Source organism: Amaranthus tricolor, chromosome 17 (genome assembly GCF_026212465.1).
Source record: "Amaranthus tricolor cultivar Red isolate AtriRed21 chromosome 17, ASM2621246v1, whole genome shotgun sequence".
Taxonomy (NCBI): Eukaryota; Viridiplantae; Streptophyta; class Magnoliopsida; order Caryophyllales; family Amaranthaceae; genus Amaranthus; species Amaranthus tricolor.
The window spans coordinates 7,263,556-7,275,386 of NC_080063.1; the positions used below are offsets into that span (position 1 = coordinate 7,263,556).

At 32.5% G+C, this 11,831-nt stretch overlaps 1 protein-coding gene across 2 annotated transcripts; it reads left to right on the forward strand.

Moving 5' to 3' along the window:
• The first annotated feature begins 2,802 nt into the window (after positions 1–2,802).
• Positions 2,803–11,831, forward strand: LOC130804474 (probable sucrose-phosphatase 2). Of its 2 annotated transcripts, none has more exons than XM_057668917.1 (9): positions 2,803–3,020; positions 3,639–3,714; positions 3,809–4,108; positions 4,562–4,663; positions 4,803–4,997; positions 5,082–5,372; positions 6,633–6,819; positions 11,333–11,379; positions 11,472–11,831. In XM_057668917.1, exons 2-9 carry the CDS (start codon positions 3,655–3,657, stop codon positions 11,565–11,567), a joined length of 1,278 nt encoding a protein of 425 aa, XP_057524900.1. In that variant the 5' UTR covers positions 2,803–3,020; positions 3,639–3,654; the 3' UTR covers positions 11,568–11,831. The 2 variants fall into 2 exon arrangements, with proteins under 2 accessions (XP_057524900.1, XP_057524899.1); XM_057668916.1 differs by having other exon boundaries at positions 2,813–3,406.

Consider the following 11,831-nt stretch of genomic DNA (forward strand, 5'->3'; position numbering starts at 1 on the left):
TAATAAATTTAATGGAGAAAAATAGGATCATAAGCATTAAAAATAATAAAATAAAATTATTGGAAAAAATATATGGACTACAACTATTAAAAAGTATTTAAATAAAGTTAATGTAAAACGGAAACAATAAGAAATATAAAAATATTTAATACCATAACCATTACTAAAATATTATAATTAAGATTAACATGGTTAATTATAAAAAAAATAAAAAATAAAAAATAAAAATAAATAGTTAATTATATATATATATATATATATATATATATATATATATATATATATATATATATATATATATATATATATATATATATCAAAAAAGATTTTTTAGAAAAACAACAAATGAAATAGCTCAAAATGACAAATGTAAAACAACTACAAAAAACAAAGAGAGTACTTATTTATTGTAATTATGGTCTGAGTCATAAGTTAGTAGCAGATTAGTTTCAATCGGAGATATTTACTTTAACACATTGTATTTTATTTTTTTTAAATACAAAAATGATTTGATTGTAACATTGGTGAATTAGAGTGAAATACAAAGAACGCAAACTTTGCATTCTCACACATTCTCAATAAATTATTTACTCTTATTAATTAATTGATTATTTTATTTTAAATTTATTTTTAAAAATTAATTTATATATTTATTTTATTTTCTTAATTAATTTTAAACCTAATAAATATCAACTTACATTTTAAATATTTGCAAATCATTTAGAAATTTATATTTTATATTTATTTTTTTTTCCTTAGAAAATTTAATTTATTTCCAAATAGAAACAACACAAAATATGAAAATTATAGAGTTAGTTTTTGTTCTTCTACTTACATTGTCATAACCATTACAATTACACTGATTTAATGCTAATGATACAAATTCTCAATTAAGATTGTTGCTCTCACTGTGAAAGCTACATTTATAACTATGATGGGAAACAATTTGATAGATAAATGGCATGTGAACTTGGTTGATGAGCAATTAATGGTGGAATATGTTTTTACATGTAGACATATGAATTATGATGTATATTGATAGAAGGTTTATTGCACCTTTAACATTTTGTAACTTGTGGCTTAGTGGTCTTAGATATGGTATTTCCTTTCATAAATTTAATGAGCTTATAGCTGAAATTGTAGTTGTCTTTGGTTAAGGTTGGATTTGAGCTTGACTCAAACTCATTTCCTTATTTTTAATAAGTCATGGCTTCACTCCCTTTAAGGGCGATGCACCTCTTTGAGAAGGGTATATCCTTGATTGGATGGGTGTCCAATTGCATCCTTTTAGATGGAATTATTTTGGAAAAAGACGGTTATTTTGACAGAATTGAAGTTATTTTGTAAATTAGAGATTTGTTGGATGTGGCTCATAATCTCAATACTTGGTATGGTTGAGTGATGGTCTTGAGATGGAGTATATTGGTATAATAAAGGAAGGATTATATGGCTTTTTCTAATAAGAACATGTTACACGAAAAAATGGGTCTGAATGTCAAGCTGAAGCTTGCACAATCAAGCGGATTATATGAAGTTCTTTGTCACAAATCAAATATTATGCCTTGTTTAGGAAATTTCAGTCTATTGTTTTTGTTTTTAGATGGGACTTGTAATAGTCATCTCACTCCTATATTTTGTGTATAAATACTCTCCTAAACTTCATTAATCAAAGAAGTGAGACCCTTGTAAATTGTAATTATCAAGTAGGGAGATTAATCTAGTGTGAGAGAGAGAGACACTGAGACACATAATTAGGGTTTAGTGAGAGGGAATTTGAGGTTTTCATATTTCTCTTGAAGATCCAATTGTAAGTGACTCTAATTGTTTAAGGTGTGATTATGGTGTAATCAAGAACTCTATACATCTATAAGATTATACGTCTTCTAATTGTTTAGGTGGGATTTTTTAGTCCAATGCAAGATCAATTTGATCCTCAAATTTTACCCACCAAATCTGTTATGTTCTTTCTCTTTGTTCGTGCATTTTGATTTTTTTTTCTATATTACTTTGTTGTTGTTCTTCAATCTCTACATTTGAGTTTTGCTCTAACAGTTATGTTAGCAGCTTCTAAATTGGTTTGGCAAGTAGATAATTTAGTTATTGTTAAAGCCAAGGCTAAAGCAATTAAATTTGCCTTGCACCTAGTCAGAAAGAATAATTGAACAAAATTATTATTGAAAATGACTCTTCGAATGTGGTTAAAGCTTTAAAGAGGATAAATCAACTCGGGTTCACAATTAAGTGATCATTGAAAATATAGCGTCACAAGTAGATAATTTAAATTTATCTTCTTTGTTTTCTTTAATGTATTAGGGTTGCACATAGACTTGCTAAATGAGCAGCCGCTAGAATTTGTGATGAGGTTTAGTTTGACAATGGCCTGAGTTGGATCATAGATATTATTGCTTTTGATTTACCCGATTAATAAAATCTTTCTACCTTTACCTTTAAGAAAAATTATATTCTCTCCGTCTCATTTAATTTACACATAATTTGTATCTAAAATTATTGCATTTACTTTGCATCATTTTTGATAATGGTACGAGTACTTACAATATTTATTTAATATCATCCGCAAAGTCATTTTTTTTTCACTTTTTCATTAACTCATTTCATTACATCATTTGATATTTATCTTATTTATCGACTACAAATTACACTTTTTTTTGGGGAAATTCCACGTGGTAACCCTGAGGTTTTGGATTTTCTATGTGGTAATCAAAACTTTTCAAAAATTCACGCAGTAACATAAGGTTTACCATTTCACCTTATCAAATTGCTTTAATTTCATAAATTTCCCCCAAAACATAAACCCTAATTCTATCATCTTTCATCTAAATTACATTTTCTCCCGAATTCAAACCCTAGTTTTTTTTTCAATTCTTCATCTACTATTAAAGTAGGATTCCATTATGCAACAATCATAAAAACAACAAGAACAATCGAAAAATCCTGTACATTCGAATGCAACAATTGAAAAAACAACAAGAACAATAGAAAATACATAGCAAATCGATTTGGTAAATATTAGAATGCAACAACAATCAGCCTATGGTTTATTCAAATGCAAATTTGCACAGAAATTCGAGTCAATTTTCATCTGTTCATTTTCGAATGCAAATACATCATGTCCAGAATTTATTTTTTTTAATGTTTTTTTAATTTTTTTTAATTTGTTTCTTAGCCGGAACAAAAGAACGGCCAAAAAAAGAGATGCCTTGGTGCCGTAATCCGTTGCCAAATATTCTTCGATTATTCTTCGTTTTATCATCTTCACGCTTTTCGATGTTACATTACCACATAAATCATTTGTTTTTTTTTCTTGAATTCATGATTTATTAGTTCATGAACCGACGATTATCTGAATTTCTTCTCTATTTCATTCTACCTCGTGTTTCCATTTTAGGTTATTAATTTTCTTGCTTTCTGATCTCTAGAATTCGAAAATTTTATTGCGTAATCATATTCAAGTGTTTAATTAATCCACTCACTCATTTTATTTGATTTTGACCTTCAATTTTTTTGTCTATTACATTCAATTTACAATCAGTTTCGGATTTTAATGACAATTAGGGCTTTCAATTTATTTGAAATTCAATAATTTGGCATCTCGTTGATTGATTCGTTTTATAATTTAGGTGGATTTGTTCGATAATGGATCGTCTGAGTTCACCTGCGCGTCTTATGATAGTTTCGGATCTTGATCATACAATGGTAGAGTAATTAATCACTTGAATTTCATATGAGATGTCACTTGGATTTCTGCAAGTTATTTTATAACATAAATGAAATTATTTTTTTATGTTAGGTTGATCATCATGATCCGGAGAATATATCTCTTTTGAGATTCAATGCTTTGTGGGAGTCCAATTACAGGCATGATTCATTGCTGGTGTTTTCAACTGGAAGATCTCCAACTCTTTACAAGGAGTTGAGGAAAGAGAAGCCAATGTTGACTCCAGATATCACTATTATGTCAGTGGGTACTGAGATTACTTATGGTAAATCCATGGTGCCTGATCATGGTTGGGTTGATGTTCTGAATCTGAAATGGGATAGGAATGTAGTTATTGAAGAGGCTAGCAAGTTTTCTGAGCTTAAACCTCAGGTATTTGTTTTGCCCTGGATTTGCACTACTTCTTTAAGCTATTTGAATTTGTTAGTGAAGGGTAGAATCTACTAGTGACCCTTTGTCTATACTCATGCTGGAATGTTGTTGTGGACGACCACTGTGAGTGATTTATTCATGTAGCTGACCTCCATTTTTCGGGTTTAAGGCTTTAGCATGAAGTTGCAATGTTTCTTCTAAACAAGTATATTTGCATATTTATTTACTTTTTCGGTCAACAAAAGGATGCAAGTTGCTTTGGAGGGCAGAACCTAACATTTGTTGCAAGATTTACGTGACGGAGGAAGTTTTGTCCATGGAAGTTGTGGACATAGAGTTGCTCGGATGGATTAATCTAGCTAAATTAGATAGATTAATCTATCTTCACAAATTTTCACCCTGATGGTTATATGATTTACATTTTTGGGTATCTAAGCTTCTGAGTCGATGCAGTCTGAGACAGAGCAACGGGCACACAAAATTAGCTTTTATGTTGATAAAGAGAAAGCACAACAAGTGATGAAGGTTCTTTCTGAGACATTGGAAAACCGTGGGGTAATAGCTCTTACTTTTAACTTAAATGTAGTTTGGTTTCTATTTTTCCAGGGCTGGATAATATGATGCAGCTTAGTTTCATTTTTGGAATTTGAGGGTAACTTGTTTCCAAAATTTGTGGCTTTTTACTATTCTTCAGTTGGATGTGAAGATTATTTACAGTGGAGGAATTGATTTGGATGTATTGCCACAAGGTGCTGGTAAAGGACAAGCCCTTGCATATTTGCTTAAGAAGTTCAAGTCTGAAGGAAAACCACCCACCAATACCCTTGTGTGCGGTGATTCAGGAAATGATGCTGAGCTCTTCAGTATTCCAGAAGTTCATGGAGTCATGGTTGGTTGAATGAGTACTTTCCTTCATGTAATCATATTTTCCGAAGGCAGGTGTGGTGATTTGATCTGTAGTAAATGTACGCAGGTCAGCAATGCTCAAGAAGAATTGCTGCAATGGCACGCACAAAATGCAAAAGGTAACCCCAAGATTATCCATGCAACTGAAAGATGTGCTGCTGGTATAATACAGGCAATTAATCACTTCAGCCTTGGTCCAAGTATCTCTCCGAGGGACGCCATGGATTTCACAGAATGTCAGCTAGAGAATGTGAACCCTGGTCATGAAATCGTCAAATTTTACTTGTTCTATGAGAGATGGAGACGTGGTGAAGTGGAAAACTCTGAGTCATACTATGCAAGCCTCAAATCAGTGTGTGTATGTTATAACTCACCTTTCCCTTCCTTTCTTTAATTATCTGTGGTTGATTGCTATGTTTAATTGCAAGTCTGTCTATCTGTTTCTTATGCTTTTGTTACAGAATCTAAGCGACCTTTTTGTCTTGTCTTTTCCGGTGTTTGTTTCTGAGACAACTTGGTAATGCCACATTTGTACTCCTTTTCTTATGCCACTATTCCACTCTCATGGGACAACTGTGCCTTCTATAACGATTTACAAAATTTAATATCACACTTTTCACTTATTGTGATCCTTCTCTAATGACATATTCTACTTTTATTCTATGCAAAGTCAGAGTTTATTAAGAATCTGTTACTGTGAAACACAAATATAGAGCTTATGGTTATCAGCTTATTGCCTTGGCGGGCAATGGTCATGCACTTTTTTGCCTTTGACATACAGATTAAAGTTGATTAATCTACATTTACATGTACAGACTTAATAAAATGTTTGAGTATCCTGGGAATTATTTTACAACTGTTAAATGCTATATTATGGTGAATGATAAGATATACACTTAAAGGGGACAATGATCTTGAGAGTGGATTTAGTTAAGAATTCTTTTTACTTGGGTGGAATTTTATGAGGTAGTCTGGATTCGGTATTTTTCAAGAAAGTAGAGTACAGCTGTAGAAGAAGTGTCATTGTTTAACAATGTTGAACAATATTTATATTATGAGGCAAAAAAGGTTTTGTGATGGATATGTTTTTAAGAAGACCATGGTGTGGGCAGAATGATCCAGTTATATCATTAGACCATTTATTATAGCTTATATACATGTAAATCACATCATTTTTGTGTTTTACAGTGATGTTCTTGATAGGTTCCCATTTTACATTTTCTAATATTTGCTATAAAGATGGATACCATGAATGCTTACCGTGCTAAGTTACATATCTGCATATCCTTTCAGTTGGAGGATATGCATTTGGTGCCTTCTGTAAAAGTTGGAACTTGGAAGCTTTTTTTCCACTTTAATGATTGTGAGACTTTTTTTCATCAACTTATGATATACTTTCACCTTCTCTAATATAGTTGCCACTGTCTTCTACTTCCATCTGTCTTATGCGGTAATCTTTCAAGCATGTTCTATTGAGTAGTTCTTTTATGTGAAGAGCCACTTGTAATAATAGAAATGATTGGATTGTGTCTTAGTACGAGAGTGGAGAGTATTCATATTTTGGATAATATTAATTCTTCCAATTCTTTTATCTTACTTCTCAATTCCACCTTTGTAGCATCCTTCAGGGGTTTTTATCCATCCTTCTGGCGAGGAGCTCTCTCTTCATGAAAGTATAGATAAACTCAAAAAATGCTATGGAGATCGTCATGGGACAAAGTACCGGGTATGGGTTGATCGCCTGTTGCCAACCAGAATAAGTGTTGACGCATGGCTGGTGAGGTTTGATAAGTGGGAATCATCTGGTAAGAGTCCTTTCTCTTAACTAATATAATTGGTTTTCCTTCTCATATTGAGTTGATACTTGTTTCGAAGTTTGTTTTCTCTTTTTTTCTTTTCTTATGGAGATGAAGAAATGTTTTTAAGTATATAATTGTGATGTAAATTCTGCTGTTTTTCACCCTATCAATTATATTTCCTTGTTTTAGCTGCAAGTGGAACATATATTAATTATATGTGCATAAGTTGACTTGAACCAACTCTGAAAGATTGGAACCTAAACCTATCCCAAACTTAGCGGCTTTTTCAACCCATGTAATCAACATGAACAATCCTCTGTAGTTCTTCCTCAACTTGATCTCCACTTTACTCAACTAACACATTTATATTGCCAATAACTTTGAAAAAACAGGGTAGTGTGAGGGAGAAACATAAATTCTTAAAGTGGACCATAATAGTTTAAAATAGTCTAAACATACTAACTTGTGTATATGGTTTTGATAATAATTTTTTTGAATGAAGTTAACATATTAAATGGGTTTTGATGGATAGCCCATGTAACACATAGATTAGGCCAGAGTTGCGTTTTATAACCCGTTTAGTAGATGGTTTAGGTTTGTCTTGAGAATTTTCAACTCCTTTAATATCGAGCATTCGAGTTAAAGTCCCCAAACACTAAACTAACTTAACTTGCCATATTTGCCTACTGTTTATAAATGATTAGAACATTGAACGTTGTAAAAATGTTTTGGAACTTTATTTACTTAACAACTTTGCTGATTCATAGATTGTTTTTAAAAATAGATATAGTTTCTAACAAGTCGGAGAGAATCTGGTTTGGTTTAGGCAATTCTCTGATAGTTCATGTATAGATCAGCATTATGTAGTTTGGTTTAGAAGGATATCGTTTTTTAATTATGATATATGGGTGCATATTTTCCTTCGTAATAGATACATAATTTTCTATTAATGTACGCTGCAAATATTGTGCACATGAGTCATACTTTAGTGTAACAATTTGATTTTTAGGTTACTAATTAAGTGTCAAATGTCAATAAAAGACAATGGATCGGAGGTGGAAAAATGATTCTTCTGGTATTAATCACATTATTTCATCCTTTTTATATAAGCGCTTTTTGTGAGTAGCTATACAATTAAAATAGAGAAATTATTTGGTACAATAAACTCAAAGGACGTTGAAGAAAGAAGAAAAGATTTTGCATTTTGTAAAATAAGGAGTGCAATTACAGAAAAGATATAGAAAAGGGTAAAATGTATATATATAATAAATTACATTTTAATAATTCTGATTTACAAATTAAGCGGCACTATTTTATGCCTTAGTCCTGTAGTGTAAAATGTATGGTCTGCATCACCACATGTGACCGTATTGTGATGTTTTTGAGCTTACATTCAATGGAGAAAATCATCGTGTGCATCATTGTATTGTGACAATTTCAAATTCAATCTCTTCCCCCTATAGCAGCTATAAAGCTCTCCGGTGCATGTGCATCCATATTGTACAGATTATAAGGCAAAAATGAAAGGAATGTTTATCTTGACAGAGATACAAATGCTTATGACAGTTTTAACTATATAGTATTCTCATGTGTTTTCTTAAAATAAGTTGGGAGAAAGCCGTAGTTTTTAAAAGCGCACCAAAGGAACGCCTAGGTGCAAGGGGGACTTTGTAAAACCAAGGGTTACTCCCAACTTATATTAAGTTCAATTCAGGCTTTACCATTAGTCAGTGTCACATTTTCACTACTTGATAATAGTTTCTAATTTAGTTCAGTACTAATTAGTTGGGTAGAATAGACCCTTAATTGACAATGATGGAAATTCTATCAATTCACTCACCAAACTCAATTTGGTGTCTTTTTTTTCTCTTGTGAAGGTGTAACAATGATGGAAATTCTGACTATGAATTCACTTTGACATCAAAACAGAAGCCATCAGTAACTTCACCAAAGACCCCCCATTTGTCTTATGTATGCAATCCACTCTTGAACAAATTGAAAAGTTGAAAAGTTCAGTCATTACCCTCTAATAGAAGCACCAATGTATTCCCAACATGGTACGAACTTACATAGAGGTAGAATTTTCCACAATGAACTACTTTCGGAGTGAAATTAGTTGTTGAATTAAAAATGAAGAACTCATATGCATTGTGGGTTAATGAAAGAAGGCAAGCTTTCCAACCACAATATAGTTTTAATGCTATGGAATAAAAGGCTAGAACTGGTTTAATGACTGTAATAATCCCCGGACTTCATATTTTGCCACCAAATTGATAAGAAGAGAGCAAAATTTGGCATGAGCATTGCCAATTACAATAAGCTATTGATATGAAATCTCATTTACTTGATAATGTCACATTCTAAGATCCAGTTTATTTTGGTTGGTGCCTTGGTTCATTTGGAGGTGAAGAGAAGTTGGGTGAAACCTTCACCCTTGATGAAGGTGGTGTCTTGAAGGTAGTTTTCAAGAGGGGGTAATAGTTAAGAAGGTTTGCGGTGGTGATGGTAGAAGTGGCGGTTGACTTTTTCTCTAGGATATGGAGGGGAGTGGGAGGTAGGAGAGAAAAGGCAGGGGTAAATGGGTTTTGGTTCTTGTTTTTTTTCCTGCAAATGTGAACCGATTCCGTTTGCTTATTATGTGGAAAACTGAATTTGACCAAAACCAAGACCACCTTGGCTTGGTTTTGACTAATTACTGTATTTGAATACAATTTATAAAGAAACAATTATATACTTTGTTTTTATTTTTGTGTGTGTGGTGGTTGATTAGGGAGGGGGGTGGAGTTGTTTTGTGTTGTGAACGTTTAGCTTTAGTGTGTGAGCTAAGTAGCTACATGATTTTCATTTGTTAGCAATATGCGAAATATTTTTCATGGTGCAATAAAAGTTTCTTACGGAAGCTTCCCTTATGATATTCATAGTCACAATTTCGACGAAAATTTGAACAAAATAAGAAAAATAGCATAAAAAATTCTCAAAATAGGTATGGGGGAAATTTAATTTCCAAAATAAGCACGTAAATCTCCAAACCGTGGTAAGGAGGATAATAGCGAACAAAAAATAAGGTCAATAAAAGTCAAAGAATTTGTTTGTTGTTAGTAATATCGAACAAAGATTCTGGTCAATAAAAATCCAAATCTTCGTTTGCTGTTACCAATAGCGAACAAAGACTTTGACTTTTGTTGAACAAGTCTTTATTCGTTGTTAATAGCAACGAACAATGTCGGCTTAAGTTCAGAACACTCCCTATTCAATTGTGAAAATATCTTCCACTTAGATGATACCTCTCAAGCTGACTTGCTAAGTAAGCTCGAAGAGCTAGCTAAGGTTTGCTATGATGCAAAGACATTATTGATGATATTGCACTTGACATAGCAAATAACAACTTAAATTCTTCCGCGAAACCTGTTCTTAGTACTATTTTGAGATCCCCTAAAAGCTTGGGCAAGCCTCATGGTATCAAGAAGCCGCAAGCGAAACTATATTCCATGTCAAGTGTATGATTAAGAGAAAGTGTATGTTTTACACAAATTCACCCGCAAATCACAACTTATAAGCAGCTAGTTGTGAAAATTTGCCGGTGAATTTGTGCAACTCATACACTTTCTCTTCATACTTGACATTGAATCGAGTTTTGCTTGCAGCTTCTTGATGCCATGAGGCTTGTCCAAGCTTTTAGGGGATCTCAAAATAGTACTAAGAACAGGTTTCGCAGAAGAACTTAAGTTGTGATTTGCTATGTCAAGTGCAAAATCATCAATAATGTCTTCTGCATCATAGCAAACCTTGCTAGCTCTTCGAGCTTACTTCGCAAGTCAGCTTGAGAGTTATCATCTAAGTGGAAGATTTTTTTGCAATTGAATAAGGGTTGTTCTGGACTTAAGTCGACATTGTTCACTGTTACTAATAGCGAACAAAGACTTGGTCAATAAAAGTCAAAGTCTTTGAACAAAGATTTTGACTTTTATTGACCAGAATCTTTCTCTGTTCTTACTAATAGCGAACAAATTCTTTGACTTTCATTGACCTTGTTCGTTGTTAGTAACAACGAACATCCTCCTTACCTAGGTTTGGAGATTTACATGTTTATTTTAAGAATTAAGTTTCCGCCATACCTGTTTTGAGAAATTTTTATGCTATTTTGCATATTTTGTTCAAATTTTCCAGTTTGGACTTTGGTTATTGATCGTATCCTATTGTCGGACTCTTCTACAGATCATTGTTCCTATACCCCATGCAACTTTATTCGATGGTTTTTTGGGTAATACCTGTCCGACAACTCTCCAAATTCGAATAGAAGACCCTCATGGATTTTGCTTCATGTTGAAGTAGATTTCACATGGTTTTGATTGTAGCATTGTATATAAGTTCTTAAGTTGTCCTTTCCTATTTTCTGATGTATGTCAAGTTGCCACTTCTTTTAACACTTACGGGGCTGATCTTATTTACAAGAACAATCAAGTCTATGAAAAAGTTCTTTGATTTGCTTTAGTTACTGAAGTTTGGTTTATGTTTATAGGTGAAGAGTGCCAGTGTTGTATAGTTACAACTCTTTTGAGATCCAAGGTAAGTGCAATGCAAGGCTTTATTATATACAAGTGTTCATCAATACCATTCTAGTGCGTCATTTCTTTGAGTTTGCCCGCTTTGATGTGCAGGCAGCCAACTCCCTAGCCGACCTATTATGGGAACATGTGCATCAAACGTGGTTGGATGGATATGCTGCTAAAGATAATAACTCATGGATGTTGTAAGTTTCCATCCAAGAGCTGGTGATTTATTCCTTCGAATATAACCCATTTGCTATTGCTTCATAATGAATCTCATACTGTAGTGTATGATGGATGTACTGTAATTATCGTCTTCATAAAATGTAATTATCGTCTTCATTAAAAGAAAAACGTCTAAAATGCTCATACAATTTTTTTTTCTTTTCTTAATAAAACTGTTGACAATGCTTGCATAATCATGTCGAGATTTTAAAATTGTCAAAAACTTTGATATATTCTTTTTTTAAA

What these genes read in the sequence shown, in the direction of transcription:
- LOC130804474 (XM_057668917.1), top strand. Translation starts at nt 3,655, where the DNA reads ATGGATCGTCTGAGTTCACCTGCGCGTCTTATGATAGTTTCGGATCTT. An exon ending in TTTCTGAGCTTAAACCTCAG is followed by an intron (nt 4,109 to 4,561) that starts GTATTTGTTTTG and finishes GAGTCGATGCAG; the next exon opens with TCTGAGACAGAGCAACGGGC. An exon ending in AGACATTGGAAAACCGTGGG is followed by an intron (nt 4,664 to 4,802) that starts GTAATAGCTCTT and finishes ACTATTCTTCAG; the next exon opens with TTGGATGTGAAGATTATTTA.